Source organism: Plectropomus leopardus, chromosome 18, assembly GCF_026936395.1.
Source record: "Plectropomus leopardus strain MGB_pleo_1.0 chromosome 18, ASM2693639v1, whole genome shotgun sequence".
Classification (NCBI taxonomy): Eukaryota; Metazoa; Chordata; class Actinopteri; order Perciformes; family Serranidae; genus Plectropomus; species Plectropomus leopardus.
The window spans coordinates 20,233,624-20,255,161 of NC_142193.1; the positions used below are offsets into that span (position 1 = coordinate 20,233,624).

Below are 21,538 nucleotides of genomic sequence, written 5' to 3' on the forward strand. Positions count from 1 at the left end.
AATGGGAGTCACAAGCAAATCCGAATAATCTTGTAGAGTCACTCTGAAAAAGATGACATTCAAAAGGGACGTTTTACCGTCTGAAGTATGCGCTGTCAGTCCACGGGCTGACACTTAATTGCCTTTACTTTTGAGAGACCCTCTTCAAAGCCATAGAGCAGCTGTAAACCAAAGAGTGAAGAGACCATTGTTAACGATCTGAGCCGGACCAGACCGGTCCAGGCCAGACTTCTTAGGTGAAAGTCAAGTTTTAAAGACCTGCTGCACCTGGGTCATCTTCAAAGTGCCACAGTTATAATATGTATGCTCGTGGCAGGCTGGCATACCCAGAGACGGGCCCCACTGGCTGATACACCTGCAAGAACTTAGCAGGCCTCTGCGCACTTCATTCAGGGTCAGGGCAAATTTAAATTAAGCTTCTCTGAAAGAAAGTCTGTATTTGGGTTTTGATGTTTTTCTCAGCCTGTTTTTTATTCTGCTCTTGTGTTAAGCCTCTATCTTTTTCCACCTTCTTCCTTCTGGACGATGACAGGAGATGTAAACAATGAAAAAAACAGGAGGCAGTTGTTCATTTTCCTTCCTTTTTTCTCCTGGAAAGATTCCTCTTTCCACTCCTCAGGAGTAGTAAATGAGACACGTGAAGGAGGCCAGAGTATGGTATCTGGACATAACAAGGGCCCATATGGCTGCCACAGATCCAGAGCGAGAGGCCCTCTGTGCAGGCAGATAGGCTCTGAAGGTACTTTTGATGGGGTGATAGAGAGAAGAGACGAGACCAGATGCACAAGGTCACAGGCAGGAGAGTTTTGTTGAGTGATGTTTGATGGTGTCTGCTTTTGCACTCACTTACACCTCTCTCTCTCTGTCTCTCTCCTTCCCTCAGGTTTTGGCAATCCACAGTGAAGCAGAGAAAGAGAGAGCAGAGGCTAAGAGGAAGATAGCCAAACTAGAAGATGCACTCAGGTACAGTGAGAAAGGCCAAACCAAATGTGTTATTTGTTGTGGTAATAAATTCAAGTATGACCATGAAAGTTTTCTGAAATTGTACAATGTCAAAGTTAAATATAAACTTAGCAGCAACACATTTTTATTTAGTACTGAGTACAAAGTTCGAAAATGCTTTATGCTTATTATGGCTGAACATTTATCCCTCGTATTTGATGGGACAGATGCTGCAAAAAGTTGACCGTTTTGAATACACCACCCAACGTTAGGGCTCTAATGGCCCATGTCTGAATATCAGTGGCTTCAACTGTATACACTAAACTGAATATTTTATCACTTATGTTTAGGGCTATGTATTGTTCAAAAATGGAAATCTTGGTTATCTCCTTGGTTATCAAAATTTTGTGCTGAATAATAAGGCTTATTTTGATCCTCAGTAGTATCAAAGCAATTCATTCGGTCCCTTTAAGTATCGAAGTTAGACCTACTAATCTTACACAGTAATGTCAATAGTGAGTCCTTAAATCTGTGTATTAGTCTGTCTGTGTGTGTGTGGTCCTCCTTCGCTCATAGCAAAGTGTTTGACATAATAGTCTAAGGCACACCATCAGCATGTCAGCCAGTGTGTGTCTGTGTACGATGTGTGTGTGCCATTGACATGGACTGTGAACTGAATCCTATGTAAATAACAGAATTAAACACAGTACGGGAGAATTTTGGGTAAGCTGTGTGTATGCAAAAGTGCAAAAGCAATGCTATACGAACCTGATCATAATCTAAAAATATAATCAAAACAAACACAAGGATAGCGCTCTGGGTTATTTGGCGGGTTTGTGGACGCATTTTCAGTTTTATTATTGTTTGTACTGAAATTTCCCCCTTTGGTCATGAAATTTCCAACACAAATGATGCTAGAGGGGCATTTATTTTACAATTATCAGCATCAAAAATTTGAGCCTTGACTTTGTGGCTTCAAACTTTATTAGAGAGTTGTTTATGTCTACTGACTCGAGTCTTTGATCATAAGAACAGTGTGTATGAATTGTGATTTAAGGTGGAGTTTGGCTTTAACAAGCAAACCCTAGCACACTCTCTTTGATCTTTTTTTATAACTGTGAGTAGTACCGGTAGAGTTGAGAGCTGTGTAACTGTGGTGAGAAGTCATACGGATCAGAGCTTCACATGTGATAAGCAGCATTTGTGTTGTCTTGAAGTAAACTAGCAAACTGAATCCTACTGTATAAATCAAAAAGTCCATACACGAATAAACCGATAGCCATATTGGGAAAATAACGGGACTGAAAATGAAACAAAAGATAAAGAAAAAGAGTCAAACTGTATGGATATAATATTTAATAAGATATAAACACCATTACTTGCTGTAGAAATATTATATATATATGTAGCAATCTTACACAGGAGGTAAAATAATTCAAAACTAATCAATATTTTTGTGTCCTTAAAGTGGAAAGGTTTGCACTTGTTGATGTACATTCACACAATTACCACACAACTCCTCAGTTCCCCTCAGCCCAACAGATCTTGTTATTGCCTTTCAGCACTTTGTTTTGGTTTTGTGGCACACAACTTTAAAAAAAGTTAAAAAAAATTAAAAAAAAAAAAAAAAAAGCCGTTATAAATCTACTGTAATTTATCTGTCCAGCACCAGACAACAGATAGAGACAGTTTGCAACTAGGAGGTGAACACATTGAAGCTTTTGGTAGCTCAAGAGCCAGATATTTCTCTCATGAGTTGGTGGAGACCAAACCAGAGATGAAATGAGTGTGAATACTGGACTTCCAGCAGCTGGTCTGAAATACAGCTCCAATTGAATGTTAATATTGCTTTGTGTTTTCTGAATGTTTACATTTAAACAGGCAAGTGTTTGCTTGCACTTTCATCATAACGATTTTATAAGGTTAAAAAACAAAAGTCAGTTAATGAAATGAAATGAACAGATTTAGGTAATTATTTTGAAAAAAGCCAGGGAAAAATGTATAGGGACAAACAAAAAATGAATCATAATCATAAATACATATTTAAAACTTTGTTACATGATTATTATAATTTAAACACTTTTCCAGGTAATTTCCTTGTTTGTTTGTTTTTTATCTTTCTTTTTCTTTTCTTTTTCAACTAGTTTTCAGGTCATTTTCTTGTATTTTTTTTATTAATTTCTTGCTAATTTTTGGGTCATTTGCTCATTGTTGCTCATTGCCCTTTTTTATTTCCTGAGAGAAACAAAGCCAATTTGCTTAGGTTTCAAAGGGCCAAATGTTTATTGTGAGCCGGCATGCAAAATACTAGCTCACCTAAATCCAAGGCAGCCATGACTAATTAATAATATTAATTAAACCTGTCGTTCTGCTGCTAGAACGTGCCAAAATGTCTACCATGAAAATTGTATCCTACCAGATACTTTTTAAGCCTCTGTTACAGAAATATTATACAGGTATTGAAATGATTAGTTAATGAATGATAGTTATTCATTAACATTCATTAACTAATAATTATTCACATTAACTGCCATAATTTGAGACCTACTTTAGTGTACCCATCACTACCTCCTCCTCAACTTCCCACTCTCACCCTTCAGCTCTACCCCCCCGAACTACACAAGCACACACTGCTGACAGCCCAGACGTCAACACACTCCAACCAACCAGTTAGCCAGTCAGTACATTCCACTGGGTACTTAATCCCATACAGAACCACATTACTTGGTCACAAGCAGATTACAGTTTCCCTGGCGAAACTAGAATGTGTTCTGCACAATTAAACACAACGCCCATTCAACGGCCCAACAGCTCCAGCTCCAGCCGTACACAGCCAAGGCTAGTCACAGTGCCATCACCCCCCTTGAGAGCTTTTCAACTGTTTGTCACAATATAATAGCAACCCAGAGGCAGTAGATTAAAAAGAATGGGTTGTTCGCAGCTGTATTTGCTTTTTTTTTTTCTTGGGTCCTAATCAATAGCCCGAGGCACTTTGTGTCTTAGCCAAACACGTTTTAAGTGGCCTCTAAAAACAAGGATAAATCATTTTCCCGTGAATAAGATATTGTATTAAGCTGTAGGACATGGTTATTATTACTGCTCCTTTGTGTTTCTGTCAGTGTTAAGCAACATGAAAACAAATTTTGTAGTTTAGCATTCAGTGTAAAGATCGCAAAGGGACATTGATGGTTGTGCCTGCTTATTGTTTGCGCTTGTCATTGTCAGCCCGGCAACAGAGGACAAGCTTAAACACAGCAGACAGATCCATTTGTGCATAAATTATCCTTGTTGTTAGTATCAGTAACGAGCCAGTCATTCCCTCGTTTAGTGTTAAACACTGAGAAACGGCAAGTGGCCCATCGGGCTCTTAGCTAATTAAGTACTCAGGCTACACACACACACACACACACACACGCACACACACAAACACACACACACAATAAGCAGTCTGATGTCTACCTGCCTGCTGTCGTGGCAACACTGACGGCCTTTAAAGGCGATCCAGGAGAACTTCAAAGTCAAAGCAAGGCCGCACGCAGGGATGTGTGTGTGTGTGTGTATGTCTGCGTGCGTGTATGTGTGTGTATGTGTGTGTGTGTGTGTGTGTGTGTGTGTGTGTGTGTGTGTGTGTGTGTGTGTGTGTGTGAAGATGGGAGCATGGATGATGAAATTAAATAAGTACAGCTGCTCAGCATGCCCTCCATGTGCCAGATACTGTGTGGTATGTGCGCTATGTTATGATGTTATGTGTTTGTTTATCCGCACAATCTACTTTTAAACGTATATCTGCATGGAACTATATTTACATATTTTATTTCTTGAACAGCTGACAGTGAATGCGCTAGCAGTTCTGACTGGGATTGTTTGTATGTAGCATATATAGCAGTTATCCACACCCCTTTCTTCCTATGGTTTACACCCACTCTTTCTTTCCAGCATAAAAAGAAAAATCACCCTGTCCTGCCATGCAAATAAGCAATGCTGCGTCAATTTGAGTTCCTGGTCTGTGTTACTATAGCAACAACAACAGAAAAGCACTACAAAGCTGTGCAGAGAACAAGTTTCTCTCCTCTTCTTTCATCCCAACGTGCCTCAGATCATTACAGGGCATTAGCATAGAGATGGAGAGATGCACCACAGAGGGGGAAAAAAAGAGGGAGAGGGAGCTCATCTGGGGAACAGCTTGCCTGCTTTTGGAACAGTGACCTCCAAATCACTATTTAAAAACATCAGAAAATCACCTGAATGTTTAAAGTAGAAAAGCAAAACAGCTGGTTTATTTCGAGATTACGTTTTTTTCTCTCCCCATGAAGAGGCTGTCTTTTTTTTTCTTTTTCTGCACTCTCCCTCATACCATTCTATTCCTCCTTCCTGCCGCTTGGCACCCAACTGGCTTTATCAAAACCATGTGCTTGTGAAGGTGCGGTGTGGGGTTGTAGCAGCTCTGACTGTGTCTCAGCAGCAACTTCTGCTCAGTTTGATCGTTTACAGTTTGGAGTGGCAGAGGCAGAGTCTGCTTGAGGGGGACAGCATGCTCGCCTTTATGAGAGGCTACACACTGACTGTCCAAACCTGTGCACACGCTCACGCTGTCATGGATTGGATGTGTCATGGTGTGTCGAACTTACACTAACTCTTTCCTCCAGTCATTATCCTGCACTCCGATTTTAAAGTTTCTCACAGTAATGAGCCAGATACTGTCTGATTTTGTAATCAGCCCTTTAGATTTAAAAACAGCTTTTTTTGGTTGGGTACTCAGAATGGGCATTTGATTTCCAAATTCAAGTACTATTATAAATTATCATCAAGTACTGGGGTACTCGCCAAAAATTTATATATATATATTAATAATAATGTAAGAATAGAGTCTGAAATAAACCTAAGGGAAAATGCTGGCAGGGATAAGAGTTAGCACTCATACACATGCTGCATGTTTTTTCTGCCTTGAAAAAGCAAGGGTGGGGGTTTGGTGCTGCTGTTATGCCAGCTTTCAATGGCTCAGAGGTAGGTTGCACCTGATGTTGCTGCCAGAAATCCAGAGTTCTGAGCTGATCTTCTTCAGGCACTTAAGCGTCGGCTATATTAAAATGTCTGTGGGACATATGTAAAGCTTTTGGTAGACCTGCGCTAAAATTGATCAATTTCTCTTCCATATTTATCACAGACTGATAAAAAAAAAGACATTTTTCAAAAAGTTATATGTCAGCTGTAATTAGTTGACCTTTGTCACATGACATGAGTTGCATATTGCTGCATTACAAAAGTTTATTTATCTCAGGGCACAGCCATTGCACCCTGAAAAGGCACTTAGGAATGCTTGCGGCGTGCCATAGTGTAACTCCTGATTTTTGGACCCATCTTCCATGCATCCAAAACAATGAATGAGAATGTGCAACAAAACGCAGCGTATGTCGAGGCTCTTTCTACAGAGAGATCTTGCTACAGGGCCACTTCAAATTCCCTTCCTTGTGTCTCCTTTGCATTTTTGGACAGAACCAAACAAAGGTGACATCATGCTGCTCCAGTGTGTGATTTTAGACAGTATCCTGGCATCGCAACAGAGTCATCACATGCATGACATTTAACACAACAGTTGGATTTTGGTGTGACATACAACTTTCGCTTAGGCAGTGATTTATAGACCATAACAATGGCGTTAACATGGCAATAATAATCATTTACTGGCCCTGTCATATGGCAGCTGATCTCTTCTTCTGCCTCTAGTGTAAGGTATCTCATTGTTTTCCCAATTTGCGGACATTTTTGGCTGCTTTAAGTTAGCTACTAAGTGCTATTAGAGCTTTTTAGATCATTCACAGTGGGTTGCATTGCACACATAACACTTCTGTCTGTCCTATTTATACATGTTTATACATCTTTTCGGTGCTGTTACTGACTCCCGTGGCGGCTTAAAGGTGAGACAAGTCTGTTCCCGCCATTCTGCGATCGTATCTTATATACAGAACAGCGAGACAGCATAAAGATGTGATATTCCTGCCTTGAACAGGCAGTGTAAAAGTGGCTTACCTTTCATCTCTCTGCACTGTACAGGCTGCTGAGATTAGCTATGACATGAAAGTTTAACATCACAGAGTTTGCATTGCACATTTGTTGAGTTTATTTTGTCAAAATAAACAAACATCAAGCTTACGCCTGGTCGCCATTCTGCCTGTAACATTGATCCGAGTGATGTCGACTGAAAATGTTGAACGTTATCTATCATTTTTGCCACTGTATATGGATCTGTGCAGTATTCAAATATAGTGGTTACATCACTGTTTCCCTTACTCAAGAAATGTAAACTTTTAGATCAATTAATGTTTAGGTTTATTGTGTGTGTTTGTGTTTGTGTTTTCTTTTATGAAACAAAAACAATTCAATTACTCTATATGTTGAACTAACACTGATTTCCAAATCGAGTCACAGCCCATCCCTTATTGGTTACTAATGAGGTGTTTGTACATGTCTGTCTGTTATTGTTTCTTTTTAAATGTCTGTGCATACATGCCCACATGCTTCTATGAGATAGTGCCCCCCCCCGCCCCCTTTCTTAAAGGTGTAGGATGCATCCAGTATGTTCTTTCATGTTATTTTATGCATGCCAGTGTGTGCGTGCACGTGTGCTCACATGCATACCCTATATCCATGTGTGTCTTTGAAGTAGTCTTATCTTTCTCAGCATTCCTCTCCCATGACAGGAGGGATGGAGGGAAGCAGGGGTGGTGGTGTTGGTCCGGAGAGGGACCAGTGGTAGCCGGAGCAGAGACTGCGCAGCCTGCAACCCCACTTAGAGTTGAGGTGCAGGAGCAGGTGGAGGTATGGATCCTGAATATTGAAGAGCTTCACCGAAGCTCAATATTGACTCCCATGGCAACTGCACTGAAAGAGGAGGATGGAGATGGGTTAAGAGCCAGTTCGATACCACAGACCTGACAAAAGGAAAATTGTAAAGAGCTCTTTAACTGGGTCCTACAGCCAAGGTTGTCTGAGTTAAAGGACAGTTACCTCCATAGATACTTTTGCTTGTTGTTGAAAAGTTAAATAAAAACTCCTCCAAACAGAGAACTTATATATAAACGATGTTTGTTTTAGTATTGGGGCTCAGAGTTAATAGGGGTGTAAGGGTTAAGCTTATCATTTGTTATCATTGCAGGGATATCTGATTGAGTAAGTGTGAACAATGTTTTGTTTTTTTTTTTTAGTCTTGTGAATATTGAATTAAACTGATAGATAATGAGGCAGATAACAAGTTCCTACTCTGGAAAATAAGTTAATAGTTATCCCCGCATTTAGTTATTCAGCCTTAATTTGCAATATCTGTTCATCACAGTGTCTCGTATGACTTAATATGTGCGCCTGATTGATATTGTGACATTTCCATATCATGGTGTAATGAAGTTAAATGCCTCGCCGTGCCTACGTGATTATCACACATAACTAGATTTGACATTGTTACATTAAGGCTAGCTTACTTACAAATATGCACTGACGGTATGAATTATTGGAGTTAATTCATGCGCTGAAATATCTCAATCTGCATGGCGTCTTTAGGGCTTTCATTGTTTCATTAAAAAGCTTCCATCTTCATTTTCCATTGTATAATATTTGGGATATGTAAATACAGTATGTTTACTTCAGGGACTCGTGCCTAGTTGATTTAGCATATTATGCTGTAGCCTGCATAATTCATGAAGCCAAATAGTATCTAAATGCACAGCGAAGGGAAGAAATTCCCTGCTCCAAAACATGCCATGAGTAAGATCTTCTCCTCTAGTGAAGAATGAGCCATGTAGAAATATTAGATAACTCTAGATTTTTTGTGGTGAAAGTACAACTCTAGAGCCAGTTTGAAGTGTGAGACGGACTGGTAGTGTGTCTTTTTGTTCTGTCCCACCCACATGTTTATCCACCCACACAGAGGTACTGTCAGCCCGAGCTGCACCAGATTCCTCTTCATCCCTCTTCATCCCTCTCCCTCTTTAGGGTGTTTAGTTGGCTTTGACGCACTAACCAGTGAGAGGGAAAGTCGCCGCTTTCATCGTCCAGTGTTGATGGGAACGTCATAAGAGACTCTCTGTATAGAGAAATTAAAATGTCATCTGTCATTTCCACCAGCACTTGAGCACAGCGCTAAGCCTCTTCCTCTCTGCAGCGTCCAGTGATCTGCAGCTATTACTAATGCTACTCTTGACCTTTCTTTGAAAAACATCTATTTGGGGCTGTGACTAATGATTATTTTCTCAATTGATTATTAGGTCCAAAAATGTCCATCTCAGTTTCCCAGAGTTCATGGCTTTGACAATGAAGGTAATGGATGTAGCTACCGAAACCTTTTTTTTTTTTTTTTTGGTTGATTCCTGTTTTGAAGCTTTGAGTTCGGCATTTTGGTAGACCATTTTGTTTATTGTTTTTTTTTTGTTTGTTTGGTTGGTTGGTTTTTGATTTGGTTTGGATGCTTGTTCGTTTTGTCTCTTATTTTTTTTATACTATGCTATAAACATGTTTATTTCTGCCGTAAAGTTAGGCATTTTAACATGGATGTCTATGGAAATTGACTGGCTTCTGGAGCCAGCCTCAAGTGGCCATTAGGGGAACTGCAGTTTTTGGCATATCTGTGTATTTATTTCATTTTTTAGGCTCAGAAGTTGATTCTTTGAAATCCCCAAAATGTTTAATATACTGCTGTGAAAGACCAAGCAAACAAGTATATCTTCATATTTGGAATCAGAAGAGAAACTTGTAAACTTTGTACATTTTGCTTTAAAAAACTAACAATTTTTGCAGAATAATTTTCTATTAATCCACTAAACGATTCATCATTTCAGCTCTAAATCTATGGGAACAAAGTACGGGGAGGTCTAAACTTGAACTTGAAGTGTGAGCAGTTTTTTAATGGTGACTTATTTTAAGAGAGGCTGGTAGCAATAGTAAGATAACTGCTCTCTGCAAGCACTCAGATGAATGGTGCTGATGCTACTGTGGGAGACGGATAATAATAATGATGCCTCTTTACCTATGTGGCCATTTTGTTTCACATCTTGATAAGAAATGCTGTTTGTAAACAGACCACATTTGTAGTCAGTTTTAAAGCCATCAAGCTCAATGATTCTCTTTTTTCTCTCTTTTTAACTCCTTCTCTCTGTCTTTAATATTTTCTTGCCCTTGTGCTGTTTCTCTCTTGTGTTCACTTATTTGTGGTCTGTCTCTTATTCTGTGTCTGTTTCTGTCTTTTTTCTCTCTCTCTCTCTCTCCCTTTCTCTTTCTCTGGGGATGAAAACCAAGCCTGTTTTATTTTTTCTTCAGAGGGCGCTGAATATTTCAGTTTTGCATTTTCTCTCTTTTTATGTGCTCCCTCTTTTTTTCCAGGCCCCTTTGATGTGTCTGTGGATTCGTTATCATTCCGTTTGGATGAGCTCACAGACGCAGATGCGCGGGCGCTCGCATGCACTTGCGCACACACCACGCATACACACACTCTCACTCTCTGTCTTTTTAGACTAGAGACCAGAGGCATCCGCATGCAAGCGTGCATTCTAGTCTGTTTGTCAGTCTTTTCCATGCGCTGCTCCACCCACATCACAGCCCATACAATTCTTAAATACTCTGCTTACATGAAAAGAACATTTGCATAGACAATTAGAGTTGCTTCTGTGTGCATTGACTTGAAGGTTTTCGCTTGTATTAACTGTACTAGCATGTAAATGTTTCTATACAGTAAGTTCCTTGTCTCTGTATATCCAGCATGTGGTGCACACTCACACACAGGCGGCACGTGGCATTGTGTGGTTAGGGCAGTCCGGAAAACGCCGGCATCCCTGCACCCCTCCTGTCTGCCAGGCGGCTGGATGGCGGAAGCTCTTTCACCCTTTCTAGCACAAACACTCCTCTCTCCTCGCCTCCCTCTCTTCCTCCTCTTTAAACAGCCCTTTAGGATTGAGGGATGAGAGGACTTCCTCTTTAGAGAAGGCACATCTTTAATTTGAGCCTCCTCTCCTTCCACTTTTCTGACCAGAGATCCATTTAAAGCCAACGGGCCGCCCTGGCGCTGGCACCCCTCTCCTTCCTTACCCTCTCCGTTTCTCCCTGCCAGGCCTCCCTGACTCTTTTTCTCTGTCCTCTCATCTCACCCTCATTGCTCTGTTATTGATGGTGACACGCTGTCTACCACTCGAGTGACCACACACACACACACACACACACACACACACACACACACACACACACACACACACACACAGAGTTATTCTCAGAGGAATCACTGAAGGTGCCATGTGTTCACCTGCTCTCTCCTGCTTTGAGCATAATATGTTTCAATGTGTCACACACTTGAAGTTAGCTGCAGCGAATTTTTCGGTGTATCCTCAGAGGTATAGGCCCAGCAGCCAGCTCTAACTTAGTCATAGTGCATTCCTTGAGTAGAGTTGTCAGTCACACACGGAGTTTGTGACTGTGGCTCATGAACAAAGGCACACACACACGCACGGTTGCGCGAACACACACACACACACACACACACACACACACACACACACACACACACACACAAGCTCTGTCGTCTCTCAAGCAAGACACACACCCAATTCATTTCTGCTCTGCCTTGGAAGTTTAAAAACTTGCTATTTCTGTGACATCCTCTTTTCCATCTTCCTCTCTCTTTCCTCTTTCTTTCTTTTTCCATCTCAGTCTCTCCACATATCCTTTTGTGTCTGTCTGAGCCCGGAAGGCAGTCATGCAACGAGACTGATTAATAATTACAGAGTACACAAATTTGGGAGAGAAAAAAAAAAACAATTTCTTTGTCGTTTGATGTCCGACATGAGAGAGACCAAAATTACAAAGAGACAGAACACTATAAAGAGGAGAGAAAGCTTGCACATTCCTTTTTCAATCCTCCGCTTCTGTTCTTTGCCTTTTTCTCATTTTGCTGTTTTTTTTTTACCTCCTCTGTTTCTGTTTTTCCATTCAGAGTTCTATCTTTATAAAGGGGTTGCTTTGATTATGGGGAGTGATTAATCACTCCAAATGCGAACTTTGTAAATGCGTGTGCTCAGGCAAAGACTATAGTTTTCTCTGTCGATAGTTTGTTTTTCTAGGTGCATGTGTGACACAGTTGTGTGTTCAGTGGGCTACCTGCTATGATTTCATGACTTTGTTAACGGACCATAACCTTCCTCAGTTGTAACACACACTTGACAATCCTGCTTTGTGAAATACAGATAAATATGTGGTGAATAGTCATCCTCCACCCCCCGTTGTGTGTAATTTTGCTGTAGTTGTTCTTCTAATTGGTTTAAAGTCTCACCCACTGGCCAAAAATTTCATTCTTCCTCCTGCTTGTCTGTCCACAGGGAATAATTATCCATCCAACGAGTGTTAATTTACAAGGGAGCAGGAGAAAAGTGCACTGACGCACAGCCTCACACACACATAGTACTGTACAGAGCAGACACTGTAAAAGCCAGGTATATGCTCTCCCCAACATTGTCATCTTTGTGCATTAATCAGAAGAAAGGTTTTGGAAGGTTTTAAGAAGCTGCTGCAGTGGTGCTGTATAGCAGTTGTGTCTTTATTGCTGAGAAAAATGGCTTCACTTTGTGCTGAAGTTTCAGTGAGGTACAAGATAAATTATTATATATGACAACATATGAATAGTAGGGGCAGTGACAAAATGTTATTTTAGTGAATATTTGTTAGTTTGTTGTTGTTTAGTGTTTTAAAAAAAATCAGTCCACCCCAGTTTCATAAAGTTATCCTTAGAAAAACACCACTCAATTGAGTTTATTCTGAAAAGTGCCCACTTGTTCACAGGTCATACATAGACAAAAAATGTTCAAATTCTCCACTATTCATTTGAATGTTCAGTGTGCAGCTTTGGTTTTGTATCAGCGTCCATCAGTCAGACACCTGAGTCCAGGTGGGGTTATTGCATCAAACAGAATTACTCAGTTCGACAACTAACTTCTAAAATAGCATGCAACAACTTCTCTAAACATTTGTCAACAAATAGCAATATAATTGATAGGCTATGTTTCTAATATGTGCCACTTATTGTGGTCAAAGCAGGTTCAACGCAGGAGAGAAGCAATAGTAAAATGAAAGTCATTCTTTTCCTAAATTGTTTGTGCTTTCAGTGGTTGAGCCACTATCAAGCTACTGCAAAATGTAGTTAAACTACTTCTTTAATTTCATGTTGTTCGCTACTGCCCAACACTGTCCATTCCCTAGCTATTAAGCCAGAAGGTGCCATTTGGTTGGATGTGTGGTTGCTGAAGTTGAGTTGACTTCACCAAAACTCAAGAAGTGGCCGAGTGTAGAACGTAAACACAACACACGTTTACTTCTGTTAAGTTTCACCATCCAACTGCTTCTTCATTCATAAGGGACATACAGCTTGACGAAATTGTTACAGGGAATCAAAATGTCAAAAGAAATGTTTTCAGTTTCAGATTATGGCCTTTTTTTATCGAGACATAATCTTTCGAGAGAGAATCAGAATGAATCTAAAAAATGATTTTTTTTGTCCTCCAGCCCAAAGGTTTCAGCAGTTGATATGAAAAGCGTTATATGTGAGTGTTTGTTTAATATCTCTTGAAGTGTTTTTACAGCATATAGTATTCTTATTCAGTCTACTAATGAGACAACATTATATGATCTACAGTACAGTAAACATTAAATGGCAGTATTATCCAGATTTTTGATTGGATTACAGCAACACATTTTTATCAAAAGGAGTCATGCAATGGATTTAGAAATTTGCCAACTTCTAACACTCCAAATCCAATCTGAATGTCACATGACAGACACTTGGAGCTAAAAAAATTGTTTCAGATGTGAACACGTGTTCACATGATTGGTCATAGTCAAGGCTGTGATTAAGTCAAAAACAGAACATATGTGTCCTTATGCATTACCACAAGGTTTGCTGGTCATTTACGAATATTAAGGGCATTATTGTAAGCCATACATTTATTTGTGCAGTCAGCTTAAATCATGTTAGAAAATTAGGTAGTTGAAGTTCAAATCTTTGTGCTGAGATTAGGTTTAGGGCATTAGTACGCGATCTCTGTCTCTATTTCAACATATAAATTCTCAGGTTTACAAAAATAACACCATCATACTCTCCCTTCACTTCTACCTCTGTCGTTATCTCTACCCACTTTCCATCCACCCAACACACACTCCTGTCCTCACACACACTCCGTGGGTTAGGCTTGACAGCTGCCTGGTATTGCTGTATATGATGTCGTGGCTGGGCCTCTTGGCTGGGGGCTGACAGCTCCCAGTATGAGGCTGTCCCTCTCAGTATGCCTGTCAATCCACTCAGCCTGCAACTCTCTGACCTGACATTTGCCAGCAATAGTAGCAGCATACTGGCATGGATTACCCCCACTCCCCACTCCCCCCCCCCCTCCACACACACACACACACACACACACAAAGGTATCTGAGGTGATACTGCATCATTGTTTGCCAAAATGACTTTCCCATCACTTTTCACACTACTTCTTCTTAAGAAAATATTAATACACTTGAGTATTGTGTTTTTATGTTGTGTGATACTGCATTGATTCTCAAAAACTACTGATTTTTAATTAATATTTTCCATGCAAAGATTTGCAGCAATGTTTCATGTTGACTGGTAAGCCATTTGACTATTCCACTCCAAAGCAATAACTGTAGATTTTATAAAATGAGGGTGTAAAAACTGTCCACCATTTCATTGGTGGACTGCTGTTTTTTAAAGACTTGAGTCGAGCATTTCAGCCATGGCCATGTTGGTTTTTTTTGGAGCTAAAAGTGACCACTTTTGGATGCTCATAGTCTGTAGCAGTGCCTCGTTGATGGCCTTTCAAGCAACGCTGCCCTTAATTATGCTCAACTTTAAGCCTTAATCAAATGTGAACGAATAAGGACCAAAAAAAAATTTTAATTGAGTTTTAACATGTTCATTTCTGCTTTAAAATTGGGCATTTTAAGATTGGGGTCTATCGGGATTGACTGACTTTTGGAGCCCGCTTCAAGTGGACATTTGAGGAACTGCCGTTTTTGGCACATAAGCGCTGGCTTTGTTTTTCAGCCACAGAGTTTGCCGCTTGGTAACAACATATCATTAGCGTAAATGCAAAGAACACAGGCCTATGACACATGCAGAGTCATAGGACACTAGGCTGCCCCTTGGAAGTTGGAGGCTTGAATCATTGTTCGGAAACCCTCAGTTGACTGAAATTGCTTCAAGTCGAGCAGTCATCTTTTGTTTTCTGTGTAATGTACTTATGGGGACGTTTTGGTCCCCAGATTTTGTTGCGGAGCGAGTGCTCATGACTTCATGCTAATCTTTGCAGCTGTGGACATGCAGGCAGTGGCACAGAGGGACAGAGAGACAAAGAAGACATGCAGCTAGCATTGGCAGTTATCCTAAAATTAGATTTTAATATTCAAAATACATCATCTTGCTTACAGTATTGCAGTGTAACACAATATACTGAAGAGTAACCCCTGCATTGTGATACGTATTGTACTGCCAGATTCTTGCAAATACACAGCCCTAATCCTTTTAATAAAATAAGAGTGAAAAAATTGAATATGAAATCTGCAACGACTCTTTCTGACCCAACTTTCTATTTTCTTTCCTATTTTTTTCCTTTTTGAAAGCACTGTAACTACTGTTTTGTAAAAGTTCCATTAAAAAAGTTTGCTTGGATTTCTTCATATAATCATTTCTTTGTTTGTGTGTGTTTGGTGTGAAGGGAGATGGAGAGCCAGCTGGACAGAGCCAGGGAGAGCCAAAGGCAGCAGATCCAGCAGGCAGATATGGCACTGGAGCAGTTCAAGAAACAGGTGGAGCTCAGCTCTGAGAAGACCTACGCTGACATGAAACTCCAGGTCTGATACACACACACACACACACACCACACACAGTATGTGCCCAAAAGCAACACATGTTAAATGCACAATGTGTGTACGCTTCCTTGTACACCTGTTTTCTATTTTATGTAAACATGCTGTAAATCCAGTCAGCCTCTAATATTCATGCATATCAGTTCATTTTTTGTTTCCTGTTTTGCCCCAAATATGGATGCACTTTTGCCCTGCTCCCTTTCATGTTTGCTTTACCACAAAGGGATTGAGCTGTTTGACAGGCACTAACCAAGACAATGCACACACGCACACACACACACACACACACACACACACACACACACACACACACACACACACACACACACACACACACACATATTTTGTAGTTGCAGAGACACAGCCTGACCACAGATGCAACAGGGCGCCACGTTGGCTATGCCTGAATTCCTCCGTATGTCTTTCTTTCTTCTCCCCCTCCCTTCCCTTCACTTCCATTTCAACAACTCCTATACTGAAATATATATATTGCAGTCAAAATAAGACCATTATAACCCCCAGGCCATTTTCACTCATTTAGTCATCCCAAATGAATGAAATGATTCATAATCCTGCTCATTAAGCAGGTGCGTACATTTCTCCACTATCGCATTTTGACCTCCCTTCCTCTCAGTGGGCGTGACGTGGGATGGCAGGGTTTTGATGGAGAACAGGTCACTTGCATTAAGCAGCCAGACTAATTAGTACGTCAGGCCAGCCTCACGATCGGCACCGCGTGGGCTGCTGCTTATAGGGAGAGTTCTCAAATCAATAACACATTCAGCTGTAAACTTCTTATGCTGTCTTACAAGACAGTTTGGCTATAGGCATTTCTGTTAAGCATTTTTTGGCTGTATTGTGTGTGTGTGTGTGTGTGTGTGTGTGTGTGTGTGTGTGTGTGTGTGTGTGTGTGTGTGTGTGTGTGTGTGTGTGTGTGTGTGTGTGTGTGCTGTATTGACGAGGCAGCACTGAGTGTGGTCCTGAATGTTTTAAAGGGCTGCATGTTAGGGAGTTTTGCAAGTTTTAGTGGCTGATTAGTTTTTCGATATGCCCTCGTTTATGAAAACAAGGAGAGTTTGCGTGGGAGTCAAATTCATGCGTGGATGTTTATGGGCACACTGAGCAACATTTATTCCCCCAGAGTGAATTTAAAAGGTTTGTCGTATTGACAAGAGATACATTTTGCTGCTTGCATCCGAACCCTTGAGAAGGCAGAGAAGACACCAAAAAAACTGAGATGTCCTTTGCCATTCAAGTGAAAAAAACACTGTATTCAAGGCCGCTTCGGAAAAAAGCACATAAGCTGAAAAGTGGTACTGACAGAGAACTTAGGCTTCCTTGGTTGTTCTTGCTTCTTGAATACAATGCTCCTTGTGTGTTTTTTACGAGGATGGGAAGTGATATCCTCTTCTCTCACAGCTTGGAAAATGTCTGTATTGCTGTGTTTTCCCTCTTCTTCCTCCTACTCCCTTTCCCTGTTCTCATCCCTCCATCTCCTGCTCGTTCCGTCTTTTCCCATCGAGCCTCTGGCATCCCAGTCTCCGATCTGACTTTATCCTCAGCCCACATCAAAGCCACAGGAGAGAGGAGCAGTCTCTTCTGCATCCCTGTCATCCTCTCTCCCTCTTTTTCTCTCCCCTCTTAACTTACGCATCGCTCCATCACGTTCTCCTGCAAAGGCTTTAATGTTGTAGAAAGTACTTCAAAAGAAGCTTTTTTTACTCTCTCCTCATCCCTCCATCTCTCCTCTCGTCGTCTTCTCCCTCTCTCTGTCTGCAGACGTTGTTATATCTAAATGGATTATCTGTATCACTCTTTCTCTCTCTGTCTTTCTCTCGTTTTAAAATCAGCATCCCTCTTTTAGACAACACTTAAAGGAAAGAGCCTACCCTATTTAGGTTCAGGGGAAAAAAAGAACCACACAGAATCAAATCTGTGTTGCGTGCACAGTTCAAAGCAGACTTCAGCATTTTTTAAATGGATTAATCAAAACACATTTAGCATTTCCTGAGCGTTACACGCAGCATAGCCCAGATACAGAGGCGTTTCAGTAAATTACATTTCCAATTGTTTTGATTATCGTCACCTGAACAGAAAATGTGAAAGTGGTAGTGGCTGCTAGGAAGTTGAGACAAAATAAATAGCGTAAATATTGTTTTTCCAGGTTAACACAGAATCCTCAAAGAGGCAGGAACCTGTGACTTTCTAACTGCATCCCTTTCACTTGAGTCTTTGAGTTGTAGTTATTTTCTTGCACCTGTGAATATGTGAATTTTGATGTGAACCACTGCTGTAATATATTCAATATTTATTATAATATCATACTTTGATGAGTGGGTTAATATATGGATGTGCTGTTATTACGTTATCACTGTGATAAGATCACACGTAAGGTGGTGAATATATTCCCGATGGCAGTTCATTAATTTCAAATTAAAAGAGAAACGGTATGGCAGCATCACTGTGTTGCAGATGCATGATGGTATTCTGCATCAGCATGTGTTAGATTTATTGTTTCTACTGTGATAATGCATGCATCAACTAGAACTTGTGAAAAAATATAATAATTTGGGGTTTTTTTATACATAAATAATTTATATTATTAAATGTTGAATTAATTGCTTTATTTCTCTCCTCATGCCTCCAGATGGAGAAGGTAGAGGAGGACTTGATCCGCTCCAAGTCCCTCAGGGAGAACCAGGCCAAAGAGTTCTCCCAGCAACTTGATGCACTCAGACAGAAATATGAGCAGCAGGTCTGTATGAGTCTCTAACTTTCTGTCCATCTGTCTACAGTGTGTTTGTCTACCTGTATCTGCATGTGTGAATAGTTTCCTCGCTCATCTGCTCGCGATGAAGCCCGGGGAAAGAATTCTCCTCTTGCTTCTCTCATCATCATCATCCCATTGTTATCTTTTCTCTATTATGGTTGAACACAGGCAGCTGGAGCCAGCCAGGGGGAATGACATCCATTTGGAATAGTCTTGTTATTCCTCCCCATCTGTTCCACCTGATTAATTTCTCATGATAAGGGACACGCTTTAGATTAGGCTTGGATTGCGGTTCAATAAATATCTTAAACGTTGCCAACCGAAAGCTAATGCAATCTGCATAGCAGACACTCGGTCCCCTTATCATTGTATCTCTGACACTTGTCTTCGATTAGGAGTCTAGAAACCATTTTCACAACTCATTGAAATCCAGCTTGCTGATAGGAGGGCATCTCTTATAAAACGTTGGATTCAATTAAACCACAGAAATTGGTATGATCAGAAGCAGCAAGTGTCATTGTAGGGAGCATAGGTTTTATTTCTGCTTCTTAAATTTCACTATAACCTCACCATTCGGCTGGTGGGAATTTATCTCTGACTGTTTACTTCAACAGTGTCACTGAATAATTTAGCCACAAAAAAAATGTATACCGTGATCTGATATCTAATCATGGTACATTAAGATAGTGTTTGGAGAGAGTTATCTTCAGTTACTTTTTTTTACGTTTCTTCTTTGTGTGACCTGTGTGCAATGATAAGTAATGTTCAAACACATCTTTTGATTAAAATTGAATTCCCAAATTCCTATTACAATAGGGTAGATCATGCAAAATATGGCTTAAAGTGGCTTCACAATCTGGTGTACTTTACCTCAAGGTAACCTATGGAGGACTGTAAGTAACTTGCCAGTGAAGGTAAAAGCCAACCCAAGGTTCACTCTGATTTGACGTTTCACCCCAATATATTTACGTTTTTTTCAGCACTGTGCCTCTGGGATGCCAGCTGCTTACGGTCTGGTACTACCTTTTTTTTTTTATTTTAAAGCTTCAGCATCACAAATGCTAGTTATGCTAGTTATTGTGAAGAAAAAATATTGTGATATGTAAATGTTTATAAATGATGTACCTGTCCTGCCTTCATGAATAAGAATAGTTGAAAAAGTAAAGAAATTCATTTATTTATTTAAAAAAAAAACATAACATTTTTTTAAAAAAAATAGGAAATTACAGGCAAAGGGCCAAGTCTCTGCAGAAAAATACACCACCACACACCTCTAGTGGGTCATAAGTGATGACTGAGAGAGATTACTTTTGAATGAGTCTGTACAATGTTTTTTTTTAGGAAATTTTGCATAGTGTTTCTTTAATAATCAGGACAACAACATCAGGCAAAACAATCAGGAAAGCTGTTTCACTCACAATCATGCAGCCCTGCATAGCAACTAATTGCACCATGTTGTAAGAGGTTAATACATCTCTAGATTACCATCAAATAATAAGTGTGCTCAGAGAATGCAAACCTCCACCAAGACCAAATGCCCTATCTTGCAAGGTTAAAGGTATATTATGCAAGATAAAACAATGTATAGAATCCCTTTCAATAAATTATAATCCAAGTGTGTGGTGGTGCATTTATCTGCAGAGACTCTCCTCTTTGTATTGATATGTGCTTATATGTTTGACTTTTTTTAACTGTGTTCCTTATGTAAATGCGAACAGCATGCATGTAAAGTAGTGACCAGATGCCAGACCATAGGGAACACATATTCAAGAGCAAGATACAAAAATGGTGGCCACAGTGCCAAAAAAATGCAAATATACTCAGGTGTGATGGCAAGCAACAAAGCTTGTTCCAAAATGAGAGTAAATCTGGTGTTGGCTTTTACTGTCACGTTTGCTGCCGAGCATGTTTGCAGACAGTAACCGACATTTCCTGCATAGTATGCCTTTAACAGAAGTGACAAATAACTCTTGTACCATGATTCAGATTTGCTCCAAAATTTAAGGGGTTCCTTTTGGCCCATTTAACACCCTTCTACTAAGTTTTAATAAAATCAAGAAGGTTTTTTCGTTGTCCTGCTGACAACCAAACAAGCAGAACTGAAGTCATATTGCTGAAATGTTTTAAGTCTTCCTTCAAATAAATGGAGTAGAGCACTAACTGGTGTAACATCTCTATTTCCCTTCTGTATCCACAACATGATTGATTTCCAGCCACCAAACTCGCGCTCAACCTGGCCTTTAATAAGCATGCTAACTCTCATTTCAAGGCCAGATGGAGTTTACGCTGCATGTAATTTGCTGATAGGTATAAATGGAGGACAGGAGGCCAGTGTTGTTTCCAAGAGGTGCAGAAATGATTCCCGTTATTGATTTTCCGCTGTGGCTAAGCACTTGTGTTTGAAATTATAATAATGTTTATGGGGGGAAGTCACACTTTCAAAAGATTTAAATAGGATTTATGATGTATCCAAAAACAAGTTTAACTAGGGAAAGTGGGGAAATGCATGTTCTTAGTTCTCACTGCAAGCCTATATTGTCATTGAAAGCAGTATGCCACTTAAACCATTAAACACATTGCATGAATATCGAAAAGAAAGTTTCATGCCTTTATAATGATCCAGTTAATGTAAGGAATTATCAGTGTCTTAAATGCCAAACCACAGTGTATTGCTCTGAGGAATCATAAATTCTATCTCATGTGGAAAAACAGGTAAGTAATCAAAGCATTGCAGAAAATATTGAAGTGACGATTATCATCTGCTGCTACAGAGTGGGGGTGGCGTTGACAGTTGAAGCCAGCTACACAGGGTTAGCAGCACATCAGGAAGGCTTTTGTCTTGAAGATAAAAACATATAAAGATGAAGGGCCTGTCTTTGTGATGATGCTGATATGAGTGCTGGTGACATTAGCTACACAGTTAGAAGG

At 40.1% G+C, this 21,538-nt stretch overlaps 1 protein-coding gene across 3 annotated transcripts in view; it reads left to right on the plus strand.

Annotated features, from left to right (window-relative positions):
- The window catches only part of cep112 (centrosomal protein 112), a 134,441-nt gene that overhangs the window by 41,331 nt on the left and 71,572 nt on the right, over positions 1-21,538 (plus strand). For all 3 annotated transcript variants that reach the window (XM_042505151.2, XM_088091079.1, XM_042505152.2), the window contains exons 17-19: positions 884-963; positions 15,690-15,825; positions 18,488-18,595. In XM_042505151.2, coding sequence (XP_042361085.1) covers positions 884-963; positions 15,690-15,825; positions 18,488-18,595 — 324 coding nt within the window. The remainder of the gene's footprint in view (positions 1-883; positions 964-15,689; positions 15,826-18,487; positions 18,596-21,538) is intronic.